This window comes from Sabethes cyaneus, chromosome 1 (assembly GCF_943734655.1).
Source record: "Sabethes cyaneus chromosome 1, idSabCyanKW18_F2, whole genome shotgun sequence".
Classification (NCBI taxonomy): domain Eukaryota; kingdom Metazoa; phylum Arthropoda; class Insecta; order Diptera; family Culicidae; genus Sabethes; species Sabethes cyaneus.
Window position 1 is genome coordinate 162,274,436 of NC_071353.1, and position 24,634 is coordinate 162,299,069.

The 24,634-nt window shown below is 38.7% G+C and overlaps 1 protein-coding gene across 3 annotated transcripts in view; it reads right to left on the minus strand.

Moving 5' to 3' along the window:
* LOC128733073 (uncharacterized) overlaps window positions 1–24,634 on the minus strand; it is a 162,160-nt gene that overhangs the window by 96,327 nt on the left and 41,199 nt on the right. For all 3 annotated transcript variants that reach the window (XM_053826664.1, XM_053826666.1, XM_053826665.1), the window contains exons 3-4: window positions 19,670–19,839; window positions 19,159–19,539 (exon numbers count right to left, since the gene is read on the minus strand). In XM_053826664.1, coding sequence (XP_053682639.1) covers window positions 19,159–19,539; window positions 19,670–19,839 — 551 coding nt within the window. The remainder of the gene's footprint in view (window positions 1–19,158; window positions 19,540–19,669; window positions 19,840–24,634) is intronic.

A 24,634-nucleotide genomic window follows, 5' to 3' on the forward strand; every position in this document is an offset into this window, starting at 1 on the left:
TGACTGATCTCGTATGAGAGGCAACAAACTAAAATATTAGGGAATAGGGATAGGACGGGAATAGGCAATTACGACGATGCAGCAACATACCCTACATGTTTTGCTAGCTTAAGATAATGTTAGCAAGCACAATGTCCGGAAATAGTATTGCCGGTACAGATAAAGAGAGGGAGAGAGCATTAGCTGAGTACGAAAATAATTATATGGTCTCCAGAAATCCTAGTTTCGATGACATTTTTAATGAAAAATTTGAAGAAAAAGAAAATGTACTGCTAGCTTAAGATAAAGTTAGCTAAACAATGTCCCGAAATAGTACACTTAAGTTGCTATTTACGCGAAGGATACGTCGTCGTTGTCGTCAGCGGCAACATAGAACCGGGGTGGCTCATGTTGTTTCAAGCAGTCGTCTCCAATCAACTTGATATTGGGCCACTTGACGCCAATTTCCTAATCGTCTCAGAAGTCGCAAATCACTTTCGCCCTGGTTGCGCCCCTCTGTTTCTGCTGCCGGTGGGGTTGTTGAAGAGAACTTTTTTCGTCGCATTTTCGTCCGGCATTCCTGTGACGTGTTCGGTCCACCGTAGCCTACCGATTTTCGCCAGATGTACGATAGGAATGTCTCCAAGCAGGGCCTGTAGCTCGTGATTCATACGCCACCGCTACTCTCCGCTTTCAGATTGTACTCCGCCAAATATCGCCCACAGCACCGTCCGCTCGAACTTGGCGAGTTGCGTTACAGCTTCAAGCCCATAGAGAACTACCGGTCTGATAAGGGTTTTGCACATCGTTAGCTTCGTAAGCTTGTTGATCGTATCGTTTTGTGAAGTGCAAAGTAAACCCGATTTCCCCTTGAATTCGCCGCTGGATCTTTTTACTAGTGACTATTGTCCGCGGTCACCAGCAATCCCAAATACAAAAATTCATCTAGAACTTCTAGTTCATTTGGTCTTCAACGCATTTATTGCTGCTAGACCCAGCTTTCAGTATGACGAAAATTGCCTCCGCCTTCGCAAAAATTCTGGCTTTGCTATCAAAGTCATCTGCAAAACCTAGAAATGCAGGCTACCCTTGAAGAAAATGAAGAAAACCCTTGAAGTCTCCGAGATGCGCACGAAACATCATGAAACATGCGCTCGATCCAATGCAGCTCTGATCAGTCGCGTCAGTTTATCCGGAGAAACGTGTTCGTGCATTATCTGCCATAGCTGGTCTCAATCGACTGTATCGTATGCTGCTTTGAAATTAATAAAGATGTGATCCATCAGCACCGTTGAACTACCGACATTTTTGCAAGATCTGTCGGATGGTAAAAATTTGGTCCGTAGTGGAGTGAGCTCCCATGAAACCCAGCTGATAATTCTCTACGAAACCTTGTACTGTCGGTGACAGCTGGCGTTACAGAACCTGGGAGAGTACCTTGTGGGCAGCGTTTACCAGCGTTATCACCCGTTTTGTAGGTGAGACAAACAATACCTTCCATCCATTCTTTCGGTAGCTTCTTCTCCTCCCAAATCTTAGAAATTACCCAGTGTAGAGCCTTTGCCAGCATTTCTCCCCAGGGTTTCGCGGTGCAGTGCTTACGAGATTGGTTCACCTTCTCGTAAAACTTGCGCGTATCATTACCTCGAAACAGTTGTTCTAATTCTTCACGGTCTCTGTCCTCCTTTTGGCGATTTTCACTCGTCACGATCGTGGTCAACTGGTTTCTTGCTCGTCGGTATTTGGTTGAGTTCTCCCTTTTGCCAATGCTCAGTTAATTTTTCCAAGCAATTCTCTTTTTCTTCACCGCTTGTTAGCATTCCCCGTCAAACAAACCATTTTGTATTTCCCGGGGCTCTTCATCTAGTGCCACGGTAGTGGCCTCTCCGATGGCCGAGCGTATTTTCCCCAACCGTCTTGGACGTTTGAAGTACCTACTCAACTTCTCAGTAGTTCTCGGCAGGTTGCGGGTAATCTAGCTGCCTGATGTTCAGTCGAGGAGACTCTGACGTGTCTGGTATACGGTTGACCGTTTTAAGCGCACATATACTGCTGCTAGGTGATGCCCAAGTCAGCTCCGGGATTCGATACTGGCCTAACAAGCCAATCGTCGAATGTTTTTAATATCCACTGGGCGGTGCCGCTACAGAGTTAATAGGATCTTTGCACTAGCCCCATAATTTTCGCTGGCTGCGAAGTCTGTCGATAAGGAAGGGTCAAGTTGTGAAGGACGTTTGCATCCATGGCTTTGCTTTTTAGGAGATCCCAAGTAACATTTTGGGTTTTATTACACTCTTACGATTGCATTTAAGACCAAAATTGATCATGAAGACCGCCACAAGAGTACAATAAAACTCATATTGTTTCTTGGATGGTCAGAGTTAATCAGCGAACCCCAATTATTTAGACAAATGCGACTTCCCAGATTAAAACAATCGGTATCTTATCGTCCTAAGCAGCACATTGACGTCAAAGTAGCGATAGGATACCGACTGTATTAATCTGGGAAGTCGCATTCGCCTTAATAACTGGCGATGGATGAATGAACTGACCTTCCTCGTCTTATGGAGACAACGGTCACCCGTTGCGAGCATCACTGGCTCGTCGACATAGATTTCCTCTTGGTGTCGCTTGATTTGGAACATCTTGTTCTATCTTGTTATATTAACTTATTGATGAGTAACGGTAGTCATATAACAGTCTACTTAACTGTATCATAACAAGTGTGTTACTAAGGGTGCTCCCGGAAACTACCCTGTTACAAGTGTTATTGGGGACGTACAACTGGACGGGAGTGACGGGGCGTAATCGAAATTCACTTTTTTTTCTATATTTTAAGTTCCTGAATGTCGGTTCTGGCAAGTTACAAGTCACGTACGTGTGTGTTGACCTATTTCGGTCCTTTCTTTGTCCTCATTGGTTGTTATCACGAGAAACGTTTGGATGGAATTGTAACACGTCTTATGAAAATAACATACCTTGAGCTGACTGTTTCACTATATATATATACATACCAGGTCATGCATCCTTCCTCTGCATGATTGGCGCTTTGGTAGAGAAATTTTTTTCTTTTAAGTCTCCTGCTTCAAACCATTCGATGTCCAGTGACTTTAGCATGGGTTTATTCTCAGGCCTCCCCACCTCATTTAGTTTTCCTTCATGCTGAATTCTAAATTTACCCACTCTTGACAGTGCAAAAGTCCCTCCTATAGTTAAGTGTACTGGTCAGAGGAACGAATAAGTCCTCTGACGGCTATAATATGAGATAGTACTGGCAGTGAGGAATAAGTGGGTAAAGTAGATTAAGCTTTGAAGGAAGGGTAAACCCCACAATACACACAAGCACGCATAAAATTTAATAAGGATATCGCTCATTCAATAGCGATTATAGCAAAAAAAATGCAGTGCAGGTCATACAGCAAACACCCGGGCGATATCACAATAGATCAACTATACTGGTCGCAGTGACGAGTCCACACCGGAAAAAAAGTCTCCTGCTTTATGTTGAAATTCCGAAAAAAATATGTACTAGGCTTACGACTAGCGCCGGCCGTAGCGCGTAGTTGGACAGACTGGCCTCCGCTAAGAACGCTGTCTCTAGAGGGCGCCAAAAACGGCCTGAACCTCAGTAAGGCACTGTAGCGAAGTACTGGATATAGGGAGTTGTACGAATCATGTATGTCAGTATTATTCTAAAAAAAATTAACTTTGAAGGAACACTGATATAAGAAATGAGGGGCCGCCATATAGGGTCTTCGCCAAGGCCAACTCAATGTCACTATATGATGCTCTGGAACTAGGTCTGGAATCGAAACACAGCCCACGATCTAATCCTAATGTGTTCCAAAATCTAAAAAAAACAATAAAAATAATGGAGGTCCTCGATATAAGTTAGGTCCAAAATATGGTCCAGATCCAGAATCTGGTTCAAAATCTGATCAAAAATGCGGTGCAAAACTCCGGTCTATAATCTGGCCCAGATTGAGAATTTGGCCCAAAAATGTCCCACATCTGATCTAAAATTTGATCATAAATGTGATACAAAATACAATCCAAAACCTGGTTCTTATTTGTTAAATAAGAGTTCAGGTCCACAATGTACTCCAAAGTATGACCAAAATCTAATCAAAAAGTTAGTTCAAGATCTGGGCCAGAGTATAGTTAAAATCTGTTCCAAAATTAGTTACAAAATCTGCAACAAAATTTGATAAAAAAAACTTATCCAGAATCCGGTTTCTGATCCAAACCTGATCTAAAATTTGGATGGTGATTAAAATCTGTTCAAAAATGTGGCTTAAACTCTGGTTTATATTCCTGTCCAAATCCAGAGTCTATATCCAAATTTGATGCAAAAGTTGGTCCAAAACCTGATAAACCCTGCTATAAACCTGCCCAGCATGGCCCAGCATCGGGACAAAGTCCACAATGTGTTCCAAAATTTGATCAAAAATGTGACAAAAAATCTGGTCTAGATCAGAATCTGATCAAAAATGGTGAAAAATGTGATCCAAAACCTTATTCAAAATCTGGTCCAAATCTGTCCAGAATCCGGTTTCTGATCCGAACCTGATCTAAAGTCTGGATGGTGATTAAAATTTGTTCAAAAATGTGGCTTAAACTCTGGTTTATATTCCTGTCCAGTTCCAGAATCTGGACTCAAATTTGAAGCTGAATTTGGCCCAAAACCTGATGAACTCTGCTATAAATCTGCTTGCCCAGCATCGGGGCAAAGTCCATAATCTGGTCCAAAATATGATCAAAAATGTGATCCTAAGTCTTATTTAAAATCTGATCCAGATCTGATAAAAATGTGATCCAAAATTTGGTCCAGAATCTGAAGCAGACCCAGAATATGGTCCAAACTAAAATCTAGTCCAAAGACTGATTCAAAACTTGGTCAAAAATCTAAACAAAAAGGTTTCTCAAAATTCTGTTCCAGAATCTGACACAAAAGTTGATAAAAAATGCGGTTCGCGATCTGGTAAAACCCGATCGAAAATCTGCTTGGTGGTTTCAAAACTGTGGCCCAATATCTGAGCAAAAATATGGTACAAAATCTGGTCCAGAATCTAGTCCAAATGTGTTCCAAAATTTGTTACAAAAAGTGGAACAAAATATGATAAAAAGCGTGGTCCAGAATTTAGTGCAGGTTTTGTGGTTTAACGGGTCATGAACGACTAAAAATTTAAAAAAAATCGTTATTTTTTTATTTCAGATTTCGGTTCAAGTCTTTTCCGCTTATTTTGATACTGATTTTGTAAAGATCTGAGCACGGGAAGTGGACGAAAAACGATCTTACACATAGGCATTCCTGTAAAAACACGATTTTTCAACTTCATGTACAGTGAATCCACAACTACGAGTCACACACAATTATGGGTCATGTCAGCTTTATCTGCCGATTAATGAGTAAATATTATACTAGGTAATCCCCCTCTACATATATAAAAATGAAATGCTGTTCGTGTGTCCGGTATAGACTCGCAAACCGCTTGACGGATTTTGATGAAACTTAGCATACACATTGCGTTTGATGTGAGGAATGTTGTTAGCATGGTTTGAGACCCCTCCCCGCTCTAGAAGGGGGGGCTCCCATACAAATGGAACACAAATTTCTTCATAACTCGGGAACTAATCAAGCAAATGGAACCAAATTTGGTGTGTGAAGGTTTTCGGAGGCAGATATTTTTTCTATGGTAAATTAAGATCTCTCCTTCATTTAAGAGGGGAGGCTTCTATACAAATAAAACCAAAAATTCCTCATAACTTGACTATTAATAAAGCAAATGGAACCAAATTTGGCATGTGGGGGTTTCTAGAGACAGGATTTTTTCTATGGTTGTTTGAGACCCCTTCCCCTCTAGAAGGGGGGGGGGGGCTCCCATACAAATGAAACACAAATTTCTTTAATACTCGGGAACTAATCAAGCAAATGGTACCAAATTTGGCATGTGAAGGTTTTTAGAGGTAGAAATTTTTTCTATGGTAGATTGAGAACCCTCCTTCCTCTAAGAGGGGGGGCTTCTATACAAATAAAACAAAAAATTCCTCATAACTTGACTATTAATAAAGCAAATGGAACCAAATTTGGCATGAGGGGGTTTCTAAAGACAGGATTTTTTTCTATGGTTGTTTGAGACCCCTTCCCCTTTAGAAGAGGGGGCTCCCATACAAATGAAACACAAATTTCTTTATAAGTCGGGAACTAATCATGCAAATGAAACCAAATTTGGCATGTGAAGGTTTTTGGAGGTAGAATTTTTTTTCTATGGTAGATTGAGAAACCTCCTTCTTCTAAGAGGGGGGCTCCCATACAAATAAAACACAAATTTCCCCATAACTCGATTATTAATCAAGCATATGAATTTTGGTGTTACTAGAGGCAAATTTTTTTTTCTATGGCGTATTGAGATTCCTCTGGAAGAATTAAATTAAACAGAATTTTTTGCAATATTCAAAAAGTAATCGAACTCGCGAGTGTTGCCGTCCATACTAAAATATCAGATAAATTTGGAACAAAATTGTTAAGAATAAATCGGTGAAGTCTAGATAATGGGTCAAATTAAATAAAAGTAAGATAATATAATACTTATTTTAAAAACAAAATTGAAGAGAAAATACATTATTGAAATGAAAATATGAAGAAAATAATGTTGAGATTACACTAAGTTTATGATATCTGACCAGTTTTCAACTGATTTCAATCGAACTGCAGTGATATTTTATTACGATTTTGCCAACATTACCATTTTAAGGGTTGGTAATAAAACCCAAATCGTTACGTTGGACTTGCTGCTCGAGTCACAAATGCTGATGCGTTGGATTAGAAATTTGCGGCATAAGTTAGGAATATCTTAGGTTGTCAAAAAGAAAGCTCTTGGTTGCAAGATTACAATTAATCAAATCTTCAGGATTATGCATGTACCCCCTTTTTAGAATGGCGTAGCTACGCGCGCCGGGTCCTCTAGTTGATTGATAAAAATCGTTGATCATAAGCAGCACTAATAAACGGAACGGAAATACGCAGCTAAAATGACCTACAATTGTGTGTGACCCATGATTATGGACTGACTGTACCTTTTTCTTAGAAACATAGAAGTCTTTGCCAAGCTTCTACCAACAAAACAAAAAAAAGTTTGTTCCAATACATAGTGTAAACTTTTGAATTTTGTACTGCAAGCTATTACCCCCCCCCCCCCTTCCTTTCCACTCTTTCCCCTCCTTTCCCAAAAAATTTTCATTACTTTCCCCTACCGTCCCTCCATTGTAATTGTAAAAACCATCGTTTCAAAAAAAATATTAACAGCAAGCACAGCTTGAGAAAGAAGAAAAAGAAGAAAAAAAATGGCTGAAAAAATAAAATTTTGTCTACTAAGACGGTCCAAAACACTTCAGTCAAACGGTAATGATATTAAACCAGGATAAACCACTACACACCGAAAATGGCATGGCACCTCATATGGGCGGCTGTTGGGAGCGGCTCGTCCAATCCGTGAAGAAAATCTCGTAGCCAAAGTGAAACTACAGAGAGTACATGTGAGGGAAGTGCTGAAAAACACGGCGTATTGTAGTGGAAAACATTATCAACATTTTTGCTGGGGTCTTCGGATGAGTCAAAATCGCTAGACCATCAGTATAACGATTGCCCATTGCCACTGTAGCGTTCATAGAACGAACACAAGCTCTTGTCAATCTGTTTTGGATGTGGTGGGTAGCGAAATACTTTGTTACGATCTTCCGTCGAGTCAAGTAATTCCGTCCGGCATATCTGATTGTCGATATTTGCGGTTAGGTCTGCGGTCATGCAGACTACTGCCAGATTATTGCGCTGAAATTAGCGGTTAGAAGCCAAAAAGAATATGCTCTGCATTCGCCATTTTGCTGCTGTGTAGAGAGGATGGTTAAACACAGCCACATTCAGTTTACAAATGTCATAGTAAGTTTTCAATAACGCTTCAAAGGAACCGATTTGTGAATGAATGATAAAGCAAATTTAATTCAAACAATGTTAAGTAATAACAATAATTTCAAGCCTAGCCTTTTTTAGCTTTTGGTTTAGGACGTTACGTGTAAGATGTAATTCCAGTTTTAAACTCATACGAAAATGATTGATGGTTTTGGTTCTGTAACATTTCACATTTTTAACATAAGTGGGGAACTACCACCGACAAGTTGTTGTAAGGTTCAACCCTCGTAAGTCACGTAATCAAAAAAAAAAACAAAATTGTACATCTGAAAATATTTCCCTTATTCCATGCAACGTCAACAACTTAATTGTCGGCCGGGGTGAAAATTCGACCAAATTAAGCTAATTTCGCGTATGGTAATTTTCCAAATTGCCGGCGTTTAGGTGCCTCACCTCATGGCATAACACCTCAACAATCGCAACTAACCTCCCCGTAGGCGTGGGCGTGGGGGTGGTCGGACGGCGATGAATTAAATCATCTTCTCAATCTCCGCGTCGATGTATCAGTCAGGCCAGGCCAATGCTGATGATGATGATGCAGTTAGAGTTCGGTCGATTTGCCCTTTTTCCCAGTGTTTGCCTCAACATTTTAGCTCCCGGGGCAAAGCTATGCATGCAGCAAGCATGCAGCTGCATTTGCGAGGGGAATTTTTCGCTGCTGATGGCATGGCACTATGGTCCTTGTTTTTTAACAACAACCTTGCTGGCAGCTTACGCTGCCATCGACATAAATTAACGGACACCCCAATCGCCGTACAGTGCCAATACACCAGCCAGCAGAGAAGTGAGTGAAGAGATTAAACTGTTACTATGTAACCTGTTGCGATTTTTCTGTATCGCGTACTGCAAGAATTCACAGCGATCCGGAGCAGCAGCCGGAGGCTGCACGAGACGTTGTTGGAAAGAAGATGTCCGGCGAAAGATAGAAATTGTACGAGAAAAAAACGCCGTTTCAGTTCGAGACGTGCTATCGATGCTTGGGAATTATATGGCTTTGTGCATTATTTGCCTTAGTACTTACAGTGTGCGCACTGTAATGGTTATTATCACTAATTATGACTTTATGTGGATTGTTGTGATTGCTTCGCTTCGCTGGCAGAGGAAGATAGTGAAGTTGGGCTTTTTTGTTGTTGCTAGTTTCTTGTACTGTGTATTTACAACCGGTACCAGCCTACCATCATCGACCATTGAGCGACAAAGCGATACCGTTTTTATGATTTAATTAAACAATTATAATTGACCGGAGTACGGAATTTTTTAGCAGGACAGAAGAATTCGAGTTGGTATCTTCACTACCTAGATTGAGTGTTTCAATCCTACGGAAGAAACTATGTTTTATAAGCTCCACAGATTCACATCAGAGTGACCACTGAATCAGAGCTAGATACTTGTCAAATCGCACCGTCACCACGGTAACCGCTCACATCAACATCTGATGCTAATTGATGTTTTGTGTACGAACATAATGAGGGTAAAAAATCGTTTAAAGGTGATCCTACCGACATTTAGGTAGTCAATTCGCACAATCTACGAACCGTCGACTGCTACAAAACTAGGAAGCAAACGTGCATGGTAGATAAAAAATCTGACACGGAAATGACACCCATTTAGCGAGATGATGGTGCTGTGCCACCACCAACCGTACGAAAAACTACGAACTGAGGGCTGGCGTGTGAATTGTCAAGAGTGGTGGTGCTTGCTCTTCAGAACGTGAGAGCTCGGAACGTTTCGGAATGATGATGGAGGGCAGCATTAAAACATTCTAACCGCACGTTACACCGCGGCAATGTGATGATAATGATGATGATGCTGAGAGTACAGTTAGAGTAGTTACCCGAAGTAACCATCGGCGTGCCCAGGCTGGAACACACTGGGGCACGTGTGCCCCAGTCTTCTCTGTGAACTTTTGGGGTAAAACAAAATAATTTCAGTAACTCTGAAGTCCGCAGTTTTCAATTTAATCGGTCATCATTTTTGCGATAAGTAATAGGGTTTATTTCTAATTCCCGTCGTAGTAAGTAAAGCCATTCTGATTTTCGTTAGTTGTTGGACGGATTTAATGAATACTCCAAAAGTTCTTGTGCTGATTTGACTAAAACACACTTACCTTCCGATCCGTGAGCTTTGAAATCACTGAGAAGCGATTATTAAAGCATATTATTGAAATTACGCAACTGACTTTATTTCTTAAATTCGTTGTACCGTTTTAAAATCCGTCCATCAAAATTTTTCATCGTCCGAGCTAAATCACAACAATGTTTACGAAGCTAACGCGCATGTATTTGTGTAGGACGGCATGACAAATGTTATTCTGCAAAATTTCTGCAGGTCAGACAAGTCTTCCTGGCTGTAGAATAACGACAATGTGAGTTATTTTCATTCATGAATGACGGAAATTAAAACAATTAGTCGACATTTTCTTTTTCGTCGTACGAAAAAAAACGTAAGAAATTTGGCTGGTAGGACTTCTTTAATGATAAAAAGCATTTAAAACGATCTCATCTCACTTTGATCTCACTTTTAATAATTTGTGTTGGATAGGACGAGAATAGGCAATTACGACGAAGCAGCAACATACTCTAGTAAATATTAGTTGCGTTAAAATAGTTTCAGTCTCAAGCTCAATTTCAAGTCAAGTCGCCAGGGCGGGTGTTCTGTGTTCGAATCCGGTAAAAATCTCAGATTATAGCTTGGTTCGACTCATGCACCTTCCAGCATTGGACAAAAGGTAGGAGTCACAACGACAACTTGTTAAGCGCAGCTACCAATAACCCCCTCCCCCCCTCACTTTTTCGCTCTTTCCCTTCCATTCAAAAAATCACGAAGTTTGGTCCAATTCTAAGTTAAGTGAAGGAGGAAAACTCCAAAGAAAAGTCGGAGAATTATGTTCTTTCAGACAGACAGAATTTTTTTGAAACAAACGGGAAAGAAAAAGAGAAAAACTGCGCGAAAGAAAATGAATTAAAAGGGAAAAAAAACGAAAGAAAACCCGTGACAAAATGAGAGCAAAAACGGAACATAAAAAGAAAGCAAAATGAGGAAATGTAGATGGGGATGTAGAAGGGGATGAAAAATGAAGGGAAACGAGGCAAAAAACAAGGAGACTGGACTAAAAAAGATGATGAACGGAAGAGAAAAGACAAAAGAAGAGAGTAAAGAAGAAAAAAAAACACAAAGAAAATAAAAAAAATAAAAATAAAATGAGGATAACTTGGACAGAAAAGGAGAAGAAACGGGACAAAAAGAAAAAAACCGGGATAGAAAAGGAGAAATCATGAACGGAGATTAGAAAAGGGGGGAGGGGGGTCAGAAAAAGAAAAATCAAACACGACAAACAGAAGGGAACGGAAAAGAACGTGACCGAAAAGGTGGAAAAGAAGGACGAGCAGAAAGTTTAAAAAAGTGAAAACCGGAACCGGAAAAATGAAAAAAGTCGTACAAGACAAAACGGGACGAAAAGGTAAACAAAATGGAGGGCTGGTGGAAGGAAAAAACAAGAGATAAAAATAGAAAATTGAAAATGTAGTAAACAGGAGAGAAAAAAGAAAAACGAGAAAAACTGGACAGACAAACAGGAAGAACGGAAGAGAAAAAAATTAAAGAAACTAAGAAAACAAGGAAAACCCACAAAAAGAAAAGAAGCAAGAAGGAAAAAAAGATAAAGCGGACAGAAAAAGAGCGAAAACAGGTAAAAAACAGGACCAAAAAGGAGAAAAACGAAAATACTGGAGAATAACAAAGGAGAAATAACAGAAAAAGACAAAATGGGAAAGAGAAAAAACAGAATATGACAGAAAAGGAGGAAAAGCAAGAAGAAGAAGAACGGAGGAAGAGGAAAGTAAAGAAAGACGAAAACCAGAAGCGAAAAACCCAGAAAAAAGTCAAACCGGGACAGAAAATAAAAAAAAAACGAAACAGAAAAGGAGGAAAAGCGGGCCAGAAAATAAGGACGCAAAAAAGACTAAACAAAAAACTGAAAAGAACAATCAATTAACAAACAATCAGCAAAAGGATTCATGAGAGGAGCGAAATACGCGACAGGAAAAGAAGAAAACGGGATTTTTTACTCCCTGTTCTAGCGGAAAGAACAGACAGAAAAAAGGAAAATTGAGAAGGAAAAAGAGGGCACACGAGTCAAAAAAGGTATACAGAAAAAGATTCCGCAAATGGGAAATGAAGATATAGAAAAGAGAAATCCGATAGAGAAAACGAGAAAAACGGGAAAAAGAGGTCAAACGGGAACGGTCAAAAAGTAGAAACATGGGACCAAAATTAGGACAGAAAAAGAGAAAAAGAAAACCAAGAAAACCAAGGACTAAAGAAAAGGGTTAAACGAAGGACAAAAAGACGTAAAACGGGAGCAAAAATCAAAATAAAATCGACAAAAAGGACTGCAAAAGGAGTAAAAATGATAGTAAAAATAGAAAACACAAAGGATCGGAAAAGAAAAGCAGAGCATGACAGAAAAGGAGTAACAGACGTGACGAAAATCAGCATAGAAAAGCAAAAAAGATGAAAACAGGGAAAACTGTAAGTAAAAGGTGATAGAACAGGAGCTCAATTGGGACAGGAGAATGGGGAAGCCGGAGAAACAAAAGGAAAAACGAAGAAAAGTCGCAAATCGTGTCCCGAAAATTTTGCTATGTTGCCAATTAGATTGGCAAGAAAAAAAATGGTACTGAAAACTGGAAAAACTAAAGAAAAATAACAATAAAACAAGAAAAACAGAAGCCTAACAGAAGAAAAGCCTTACAGAAAAGGAGGAAAAGCGGAAAAAATAACTGAAAATGAGGAAAAAAGAAAGAAACATAACATAATCATAGCCAAACATCCTCTACGGACTTGAGACAGTAACATTGCTTAAGAAACGCCATACGCTCTTCTGCCATATTTGAGACAGAAAATAAGGGAAACGGATGAAAAACAATCGAGAAAAGGATGAAGAGAACGGCAGAGAAAACGGGTCACGCGGAGAAAAGTGGACTGGAAAAGAGAAGAAACCCAAACAGAAAAAAGGAGAACAGAAGAAAACATCCAAAATGATCCACAAGGACCACAACATGGACCGTAAAATTGGTCGAAGGGATGAAAAACGAGACTAAAAAGAAAGAAAAATGGAACGAAAAATTACAAAAAAGGAACATTAATGGAAAAAAGACTAAAAAACGCAACAAGACAAAGAGGGAAAACGAGAAAATTGGGAATGAAAAAACGACTAAAAAGAAAACAGGAATGAAAAAACGACTAAAAAGAACGAATTGCACAGAAAAGAAAAAAAAACAAAAAAAACCGTGACAGGATGGGAAAAAAGAAGGCATGGAAACATGAAAAAAAGGAAAGACGGAAGGGCAAAGAAGTGGAAGAGAAAAAATAAAAACATTAAAGAAAATGGCAAACAAACGAGAAAAAGAAGCGAAAAACAGAAGAGTGAAAACAAGAAAACAAACAGCATGTAGAAGAGAAAACGGAACGAATAGAAAAAAAATGAGAAGAAGAATGGTAGAAGAAAAAAAACAGGAGACAAAAGCAACAAAACTCGACTGGGAAAAGGGAAACTCCGGAAAAATTGTACAGAAGAGGAAAAAGAAATCAAAAAGAGAAAGGATAAGACAAAAAATGGCGGAAAAACGGAAGGCAAAAGCAGATAAGGGTGAGAGTAAAGAAAAACGTTAAACAAAACGAGAAAAAACGTGAACAGAAAAAGAAGAAAAACATGCCAGAAAATGATAGAAAACGAAAAATGATCCACAACGACCACGACATGGACCGTGAAATTGGTCGAATGGATGAAAAACTACACTAAAAACAAAGAAAAACGGGACAGAAAATGACAAAAAGAACAGTAAAAGCGAAAGGAAGGGGCCTGAAAGCGGGGCAGAAAACCAAACAGAAAAAAGGAGAACAGAAGAAAACATCCAAAATGATCCACAAGGACCACAACATGGACCATGAAATTGGTCGAATGGATGAAAAACGAGACTAAAAAGAAAGAAAAACGGAACAGAAAAGACAAAAATTACAAAAAAGGAACATTTAATGGAAAAAAGACTAAAAAACGCAACAAGACAAAGTGGGAAGACGAGAAAATTGGGAACAAAAAAAACGACTACAAAGAAAACAGGAAGGAAAAAACGACTAAAAAGAACGAATAATTGTACAGAAAAGAAAAAAACCGTGACAGGATGGGAGAAAAGAGGGCATGGAAAGATGAAAAAAAAGGAAAAACGGAAGAGCAAAGAAGTGGAAGAGAAAAGATAAAAACATTAAAGAAAACGAGAAAAAGAAGCAAAAAACAGAAGAGGGAAAACAAGAAAACAAACAGTATGTAGAAAACGGAACAGAAAAATAGAGAAAACGAAACGAAAAGAAAAAAAACGAGAAGAAAAATGGTAGAATAAAAAAAACAGGAGACAAAAGCAACAAAACTCGACTGGGGGGAAAGGGAAACTCCGGAAAAATTGTACACAAGAGGAAAAAGAAAGCAAAAAGAGAATGAATAGGACATAAATGACGGAAAAACGAAAGGCAAAAGCAGATAAGCGAGAGAGAGTAAAGAAAAACGTTAAACAAAACGAGAAAAAACGTGAACAGAAAAAGGAGCAAAAACATACCAGAAAATGATAGAAAACGAGATAGAACGGAAAAAAGAGAAAAAAACAAGAGGAAACACCAGTTTGAAAAGGAAAAAACGGACAAGAAAAAGTAAAAATGAAAGAAAAAAGGAACAACGAGCCATAGAGTAAAACTACGATTAAGTTGAAAAATGAAAGAGAAGAAAAAGAAAAATGAAATTAAAAAGAATGAAACACGGAAAGCGATTAGAAAACCAGTAAAACAAGAGGACTAAAACGAAAAGAAAAATATCGAAACGGGACAGAAAATGACAAAAAAGAACAGTAAACGCGTTAGAGCGGGCCTGAAAGCGGGGAAAAACGGAAAATAACAATCAGGACACAGAAAAAGAAGAAAAAGGAACAGAGGAAAAAGAAAGAACGTGTACATAAAAGAAAAAACGAGAAAGAAAAATAAGAGACTAGAAAGGGAATATAAAAATACGGAAGCCAAAAGAAAATACGAAAGAGAAAACCGACAGGGGGAACGAGGAAAACAGCAAAATATAGCCAAACGGGATATAAAAGGGGGAAAGATAGGACAAAAAACTGGGCAATGGGACAGAAAAAGAAGGAAAAGATAAACAGGAAAAAACGGACTAAAGAAAAAGGTAAAACGAAAGAGAAAAAGACGTAAAACGGGAGATAAAAAGAAAACTGTAGAAGAAAAACGGAGAACAGAAAAAAGGGCTAAACTGAACAGACGAAAAAAGCGGCTCCAAAAAGAGGAAGAATAGAACGACAAGACGAAGACTAAAAACGCCACAACAAAACCACTTGGTTTGGCTACTTTCTCCCTGGAGTCGAATCAAATTAGGCAACTACAATAGGTGAAGAAAAATTTGGATATTACTTGAAAGAAATTAAGCAATAGAAATCTTACTCAGCCGACGTTTCGGAATTTTGTCCGCTGTCATCTCCGTTATTCTTCAAAAACAACGTAAAATGAATCCGTATATCGTTAGCAAAGGTGTGCTTGTTATCGTACATTTCCACCAACGTTACTTGGCAGGTCGACGGGTCGACTGATTTCAATTTGAAGTGACTCAAAACCCGGAGGCTGGTAACTTTTCATTGGGAATTTTTCACTTATTTTGTTCCAGGATTTGGAGAATAGAAAAATTAAAGAAAGTGAAGCCGAAACTTTTTTCTGGTTAAATTCCATTATTCCTTTTCATGCGACAGATACGTATTCATATATTATTATATTCATGTTAATCAGTATCTGTTTTCGAAAACCTGGCATGATATAACTAACATTTTCTTGTATACTATCTGCGTAAATAGTCGCACTTTAAGTGCGACAAAAAAACAAAAAGGCGACGAAAAGTTGACAGAAAGACACCAAAACAGCAACAACAAAAAAGCGATTAAAACGACAAAAAGACGTTTAAAACGCGTCAAAAACGCAATAAATGTAAAAAAAAGACGACGAAGAAATGATGGAAATACGACACAGAGATGACAAGAGGACGACAAAAAACAACTTGTTTGTTCTTTAAAAAACAAAAAGGATAGAGAAATAAAGGACAAACAATGGCGAAAAGACAGCGACAAAAAAATGGCGAAATGACAAAAAAGACGATGAAAAATGCCAACAAAGAAAAGACGATAAAACAACGCCAAAAGAGCAACTAAAAGACACCGAAACTGCAGAAAACCGTCTAAAAGAGCAGCAACAAACCCAAAAACAGGCGAACAAACGGCGAAAATACGATGAAAAACTGTCAAAAAGATTGTAAAAATACGATGAAGAACTGTCAAAAAGATTGTAAAAAAGAAGCCAAACCAGCAACAAGAAGAAACAAAACAGACGATAAAAACGACAAAAAGACGTTTAAAACACGTCAAAAAAGCGACAATAAGTGTAATAAAAAAACGACGAAGAAATGACGAAAATACGGCACCAAGATGACGAAAGAACGACAAAAAGACAACCCTTCTGTTGTCTTGAAAACAAATCGGATGAAGAAAAATTGACTAAAAAATATGAAGAAAAACAGCGACAGAAAAACGGCGAAATGACAAAAAATGACAAATGATAAAAAATTCCAACGAAGAAAAGAAGCCAAAGCAGTAACTAAAAGACGCCGAAAGCTACGAAAGCGAAAACTGTTGAAAAAAGTACCAAATACCCAAAAACAGGCGAACAGACGGCGAAAATACGATGAAAAACTGCCAAAAATATAGCAAAAATACGACAGAGAGATAACAAAAAGAAGACGAATACAAAATTGATGTTTTTCGAGGAGAGAGACGAGAACAAGATGGCGAAAGAAACGTTGAAAAGACAAACAAAAAATTGACAAACAGATGCCAAAACAGCACCAAGAAAAAACAAAGAAGGTGATCAAAAAGACGTTTAAAACGCGTCAAAAAGACGCGACAATAAATACAAGAAAAAAAAAGACGACGAAGAAATGATGAAAATACGACACCAGGAACGACAAAAAGACAGCCAAAGGCAACTTTTTTGTTGTCTTGAGAACAAATCGGATGAAGAACCGTGGAAAAAAATGACGGAAAACCAAGAATAGAACGGCGAAAAGACAAAAAACAATGAAAATGCCAACGAAGAAAGTAGATTAAACGAGATAGGAAAAGACGTAAACTGGAAAAGGGAAAAAAGGGAAAAGATGAGAGAGAGAGAAAAGACGGTAAACGGGGAAATAACAAAAAAAAAAACGTGTTTTAAACATGAAAAAAACAGGACTGAAAATAAGAAGAAATGGGACAAGAAACGAACAAAGATGGAACAAAGAAACGGGAATCATGGGACAGAAAAAAAAGAAAAACGAGAGAAATAGAGGAAAAACAGAATAAAAGAGCTAAAATCAAGAAAATGGTCTAGAAAAGAAGCGAGGAGAACGTGTGAAAGAATAAGACGAAAAATGCGATCCTAATTTCAAGTAAAACTTCATGTGAATCTCCTGTGCATGCCCGGTTTGAAGTAAAATTTCAAGTTCAAATTCAAGTTTACCGCCCAGTAAGCTTCGAGGTAGCATGCTAGTTTATCAAGCCGGTCGTCGTCTGTTCCAATCTCGGCTGGACGGTGCTGCTAGAGGCAGTTTAATCGTTGCACTAGCCACGTTATTGTCCTGTACTCTAATAACCGACTGCAAAATCCTAAGGACGTTTATGGCCCAAGGCTTTGCTTTTCAATTTCAACTCTAATTTCTAGTACAATATCTACTCTAATTTTAAATCCAATGTCTGTTGGGGAAGAATAAATGCTAAAATGTAGATTCTGGCAAACTGAAAAGTTCTTGATATTCTTGATAGGTCTATATTTTTGGACTTAGCGAAGGTAAGAGTCGAACTCACAGCTCTCAATCGCTAGTCGAGTGTGTTGTTTAACCAATTACACCACTAAGCTATCTATTGATCCAATTGCACCCTAAAGTCTGGAGTTTCCAACCTAATCGGTCGGTATTTTTGTGATAAGTAATAATGGTCTACTGAAAAGTCGGGTGACCCACCTTCTGGTTAGGTCTGGCCACGCTCGTGGCGAGTACCCACTGATTATTGTCTGAATGTGATCATAACATCGTGGCATCCGCTTCGAGCGGTACAAACTACAAACCGAACCAACGAAATACCAAGAACAGCATCGTCATCGAATCAACCATCATCGATGCGGCTGCGGTAGAATTGTGATCTAATTGAGATGCCTTTTTTACGACCAACCGACCGACCGAGGTCTAAATGGTAGAACCAATCTGAGAACAGGTTGGGAAATAACGAATGAAAATTGCTGACGTTTGCTGCGGGACGAGACGAAGAAAGGAACGAAACGAAAACACTCGGCAATTGGCATTTAAGCGTCTCGCGAACCTCCCGGTTCGAGTTTGGCCTTTCTACGGGGGGCGGCGGAATAAGTTGATCTTCGCTCGATCCGCGATCATAGATATTGAGGACGCGAGCACGCTCGCGTTTGACAGTTGAAGAAAGTGCCGCCGCTGCCGTCGACGTATAGGCACAGAGAGACCTCCCGCCCGACGATAGATTGGTTGACTTCTCCGGCCACGGCACGACCGAGAAGGGCCCAATTACGTCACTATCGAGTTACCAAGAGCTGGCTGTTGCTGGTGCGATGGCGTTGGTGTAGACAGGCAATCGATATGGGACGGACGCCATCGCACCCAGCCGGCCTGTCAGCCCAAAATGAGGGAAAAGCAAAAAAAAAATAAAACACAGAACCGACAACCCGCGGCGAAACGGCTGTGTGGCGCTATTCACGCGCACGGACTGCCAGTTATGCAAGCCGCACTTTTTTCCCTCGTCGCCAGGCCCTGTCGAGAAGAGAATGCTAGTCAGTCCAGTCGTTGCGGTCCATTGGAGGCCTCCGCGGGGGAGGCCTCGGCATGCCAACCAACCGGCATGGATGGCACGAAAAATGCTAATTCAGGTCTTTTGCCATCCTCCAAACTATAGGAGGCTGGTCTGCTGTTAATTTCGCCGTCGGTTCGTCGTAAATAGCAACGAAAATGGTAGGCGGTAATTGACCCCGTTTCGGGGGTTAATCAGAGGTCACAAAATTGATCAAAAGGAGAAAAAAACTAAGTCCTTGTTTAGGCAAAAAAAATCAATAACTGTACTCACATCATCGGTGAAATCCCCGAAATGCTTCCGCTCGGCCATCACCGTGCACTCCTTGGTTTCCTCCCGGGAGACTTCCACTTCCTCCTTGGTGTTCCTCAGCAGCCCATCGGGCCGGGCCACGATGACGCTGCTGATGGTCTTTGGTTTGTTGCTACTATTGGTATCACCGCCGCCGCCGCCGCCGCCGCCGCCAACCGGTTCGTCACTGCCTCCGCCGCCAGCACCAGCACCAGCACCAGCACCGCCGCCGCCGCCTCCATCGCTGACTAGTTTTTGCAAGCCGTCGACATCGTCGAGAACCGGATTCCCGCCGGAATCGACAGCCCTTTTGGTAACGTCTTCCTCCGTCCCACTCGCCGCCGGATCACCCAGGGTACGGTGCTGCCGAAAAGTAAACAATACATCATTAAGAAGATATTCACCTTCAGATTCCCATTTTTTGTTCGTTGGCGTACTGATTAATGATTCGCAACCAGTAGCCGCGAGCCGCGACTACCGAAAAAAAACCTACCTCAGTTTGCACCGTTTCCTGCCGGTCGGTGTCCTCGGTCGTGTTGGTGGACACAATCGGACCGGAATCTTCGATAACTTTGCCATCCTCGAACACCAGCTGCCGCTGGATGCGCGTCTCGATTTGGCGTGTGGTGGTAAGTTCGGTTTTACGCTTCTTGATGATTTCCTCTGCGGAATGGCGGAAAACAGGGGGACGAAAAAGAAGAATGACGATAAAATTAACTGTCCTAATTAGAATGGTTGCTATCTTTGCATAGCATCAGAAATGAGAGGCGTGATGAAATTATAATTATGGGCAGTCAATCTTTTGTTTTTTTTTTTTGCTGGACTAGCGTCGATTGAGCATGCAACAAGTTTTTGTTGCGCGACAAACCCTACATTGGTCGTCTCTATTCGTTTACGCCTAGATGTATACTACAATCCCGCCTGCTGAGCTAAGCTCTTCAGCCAGTTTTAGACGGGAAACCGGCTCTAATTGATCATAGAGTAAATAAAAGTTACATGACTTTGATATTGAAGTTCATGTTTTGTTTTTCACTATACTATGAATAAATGTATTAACCAAGTTTTTGTAGGCTTCTAGTTATAGAAACAAGTAGGCACTTTGTTGAAATAGGTGCTCGCTTGGTTGACATTTCGTTGCCATAACTACACCACAGCATGCTTGCATGCTGTTGCTTAGATAAGGCTTTTGAATTAATCATTGCATTTGATTGACATTACTGGGTTATGCATTCCTCTCAATGACCACAGACCTTCGTTTCGAAGTACATGCATAGATTCCATTGTAATTGAACAAAAACTGAAGGTAGGATTATTTTTTCTTATTAGTCATTTACTGTAGGTTCTTTTTGGTGCACAATACGGTCTATGAGATTTCAGTTCAAATAAAATATTGAAAGAATATAATGAATATCATTTACCAGAGACATTTGCTCCTTTATGCTCATAAAATTACCTACGTGTTTGTACATTGATCGATATTTAATAAAAGGAATGAATGTTTCACACCAAACATGAAACTGCATGGCAGTTCAATAAAAGCGGTCTCAACAATGCAGAAAACGCCAGAGTGGTTTGTATTTTACAAAGGGCACCGAATGATATTTTCGGTGGGCTTCTAATTATTTGCCACTTTTCTTGTGTTTTACGAGCCTACGAGAAAAATTAATCAATTAATCACCAAACGGATGTGTGAGCAAAGTAGCATTTAATGACAGCGCATATAAACAGTCGTTGAATATTCGGTCATAACGTTTCTGAGTTATAGCACTAAGAATAGCACTAGGTATAGTTAGTTTTTTCTACACCGCGGAAAACTTTGTGAAATGCTCCAAATGCTCTGTGTTCCAAAGATATCGCTGTAATAACTCAATCAATTTTGTTGAAATTGTACAGCTATAAGCAACATACTCTCAACTATATTTGTTGTGAATGACATAAAGAATTGTTATTTGTATAAAAAATTCATGTAGAGTAATGTGCCGATTTTGTCAGCTCCAGATTTTGTCGTTTTTATCAGTTTTTTACCCCGATTTTGTCAGCTTATAAATTTTGATTTTTAAACTTTTCAGTCTACCATGAAGCTACTCAGATTCCCTAAGGAGTGCTTTTGAATAAAATGTTGCCTTTTTACCGAGTAATTCGGGGTCCAGATTAGGGTATTTTTATATTAAAAGTTCTACAGTTTCTAACCAAACAAAGATTGAGGTATACAACGTTCTGCAATGTTGTGTATTTCTACTATTTGTACAACCTTTCTAAAACATGAAAAAGTCATACAACAACTACAAAACAGGTAAAACGATTCAGAAATAGGATTTTTCTATCCTTACCTGCATATTTGCAACCTTCTGCAAAAACATGATGACCAATTTCAACTTTGATTGTAAGTCCAAACATGGATTTTAAGGAGTAAACATGGAAAATAACCTGAAGAAAACGTGGCCCAGAGCTGGACAAACAGGATAGAAAAACAAGGAACAAGCGAGAGTGAGAGAGAGAAGCTGGCTTGGAAAAAGAAAACCGAAAGAAAAAATATGATGTAATGGGAGAGGAAAAGAATAAAACAGGAGAGAAAAGATGGGAATACGAGGCAACAAACGAGGAGACTAGACATAAAAAAGGAGAACGGAAGGAAAAAGAAAAAAATTAGGAAAAAGATCGGTGAAGAGACGAGGACAAACACAGACCGAAAAGGAGTGAAAACGGGGCAAAAAAGAAGGAAGGAAAAGGAAAAAATAAAAACGAAAATCGAAAAAGGTTACCCGAAAAAAACGAGACAGAAAAAGAAAAAGCACGACATAATAAAAGGCAGAACCGAACAGACGAAAACAAAAAGCGAGACAGAAAAAGAAAAGAAACGGAACAAAGAAACAGAAAAACAGAAGGGAAGCAGAAAACCGGAAAAAACAAAAAATAAAAGCAGGGAAAACGAAACAAAAACACGGATACAAAGGCAAACGAAGAGAAAAAAGGAAAACAGGAAACAAAACGGGAGAGAAAAGAAGAAAAACCGACACAATAAAAGACAGAATACAGAGCAGAAAACAAGAGAAACAAAAAAAAAAATAGCGAGAGAAAAAAAAGAAAACCGTTCCCAGAAACGAGTAACTCGCGAATAAGAGGTCAAACGGGATGTAAACAGTAAAGTGGGAACAAAAAACGGGAAAATGGGACAAAATATAAAAAAAAGTACATACAAGAAAAACATACCAAAGAAAGCAGTAAAACTGTAGCGAAAACGACGAAAAACGGGATACAAAAAGGAAAACCGAAGTACAAAGAAAAAAAGAAAACCTTAAAAGTGCCTTAAAAAACGAAGCTTAAAAATGAGGATAAATAGAACAAACGAAAATGAAAAACAAGAAAAAAACGAAATATAAAAAGAGCTAGAAAAAGACGAAAACTGGAAACGAAAAAAAGGAGAAAGGCAAAAGAGGAGACAGAAAACGAAAAAAAAACAAAAACGAAAAGAAAATAACAAAAAACAAGGACAAAAACAGGACTAAAAATAAGGAAGACGATACAATGAAATAGGAAAAATGAGACGATAACAGATAAGGATCATTCCACGTCAAGTGACCGAGATAAAGTACAAACTTATGAAACTAGTATAACAAAATAAAAAAAGCGTGAACTCAGTAAGCTGAAGGTGATTTTTCATGTAAAATTGGCCGCTCAATCCGAAAATGTGGTCAGAAAAATTTCAAAAAGGATAGTTTTTGAAATATGCATTAAAGTTGAAATTTTGAAGAAAGAACATAAACACAAATTTCTCCGGCTGCGGTGCACCAATTTCAAATCTCTTTTTTTTCATATTAGGGTAAATGATTTTGAAATGGACCTAGTCGAATTCTGATCTTGAATGGACCTATTTTTAAATAAGAATTTTAGGATATAATTATCAAGTCTTTGTACTGTATTTAGCTTTTATGTTTATCTTTAATCATTTCTGAACGTAAATATACTAAAATTAAATTAAAATTATAGCCAAAACTACTTTATTGCCGCGTTTTTAAAAGTAGCTGTTTTTCAGCGTTTTGGCAGTCACCATAGAGTATTTTCAAACTGTTACTACCCGGAACCCTTCTGGTTTGAAATAAAACAATACTCTTAAAATGATGCTAAAATATGTGTAATTTCAATTTAGGTATTTAAAAGTTCAGTAAAACCAGTAAAATCTTCAAATTCCTTAAAAATGTTAATCCCCTTTTTTGATCTTGAATGGACCTAGTATTGATTTTAGAATGGACCTAGTTTTGCGCTCCGAGACATCACTGGCGGTAGCTATCATTGCCTACCACTAACGAACACGCCGTTGTATATTCCATAAAACTGCTTGTTGTCACTATAGTATCTCCGTTTATAATTAATCTATAAGCACGGGATATTGAAAGTAGGTTTGATTTATAACCTTAATAAAAACTTAATTATATTGATAAAACTAACTATCACTCATCCTTTTTCGTAATTGCTTCATAGTGTTTGTACATTGTAACCTCTAGTTTTGAAACTAAAAAGTCTTCCTAATTAGTTAGCTAACATATGTCAGTTTATGAAAATGGATGAAAAAATAAGAGGGATACTAACTGCCTTCTGTTAAGGGGGCATAGTACCTTTTCAGTTTTTTAAAACCTAAATTTTTTTATTGATTATTTCGAAAGATTAACATTTTGACCATATGTGTTTGAAGTCGTTTGCATGAATTCCAAATATTGACAAAGTTACAGCTATTTGTACCGCGCATGTCTGGAGCGATTAAACAACGAGTAAAAACTTCAACGTCGTTTTTCTCGAAACCAGGTTTTGAAAGTCGGTACCATAAATATCTTAAGAACGGCTCAAGCAATTCTTATGATTCTTTTTTTGTTTGAAAGCCAATAAAATTATCTAGTGTTTGACCCATCCTTTTCTTGATATTGTAATTTTCGTATTTTTTAGAAATGTTTAAAGTCAATTTTTTCGCTTAAAAACCATACTTTTATGTATCAATGTCCGCCATTTTGTTATGTGTTCGGATTCTAAAAAAGGATGGATCAAACACGAGATAATTAAATGTTCTTTCATGTCGTTTTGGAATTTTTCAATTCGGATAAGCCCCCAGCGCCAATCCATGGTACCGCAATTCTTCAAGGAGCCGTAGGGACAAGGGGAAGAGGTTCCCTTATGAAAACAAAATTGCAAATATTAGTATAAAATGCAATGTTTCGAATGCAAAAAACCCGATTCAATTTTCCTTTCGCGTTATCGAAAAAATATTTGAAATTAGGCAAAAAATATGGTGTAAAAGGTACTAAGTCCCTGAAAAAAAGAGCTATTTTTGCGTCATTGGCATTTAGCACAAAACCTGTTACACTTAAATTTTTCAATTGGATTTTACGTATTTGTTTTAGCATGAAGCAAAAGTGTAATCTATATAATCTATACAAGTAGAGTAAAATTTTCCCAATTTGTTCGCCCT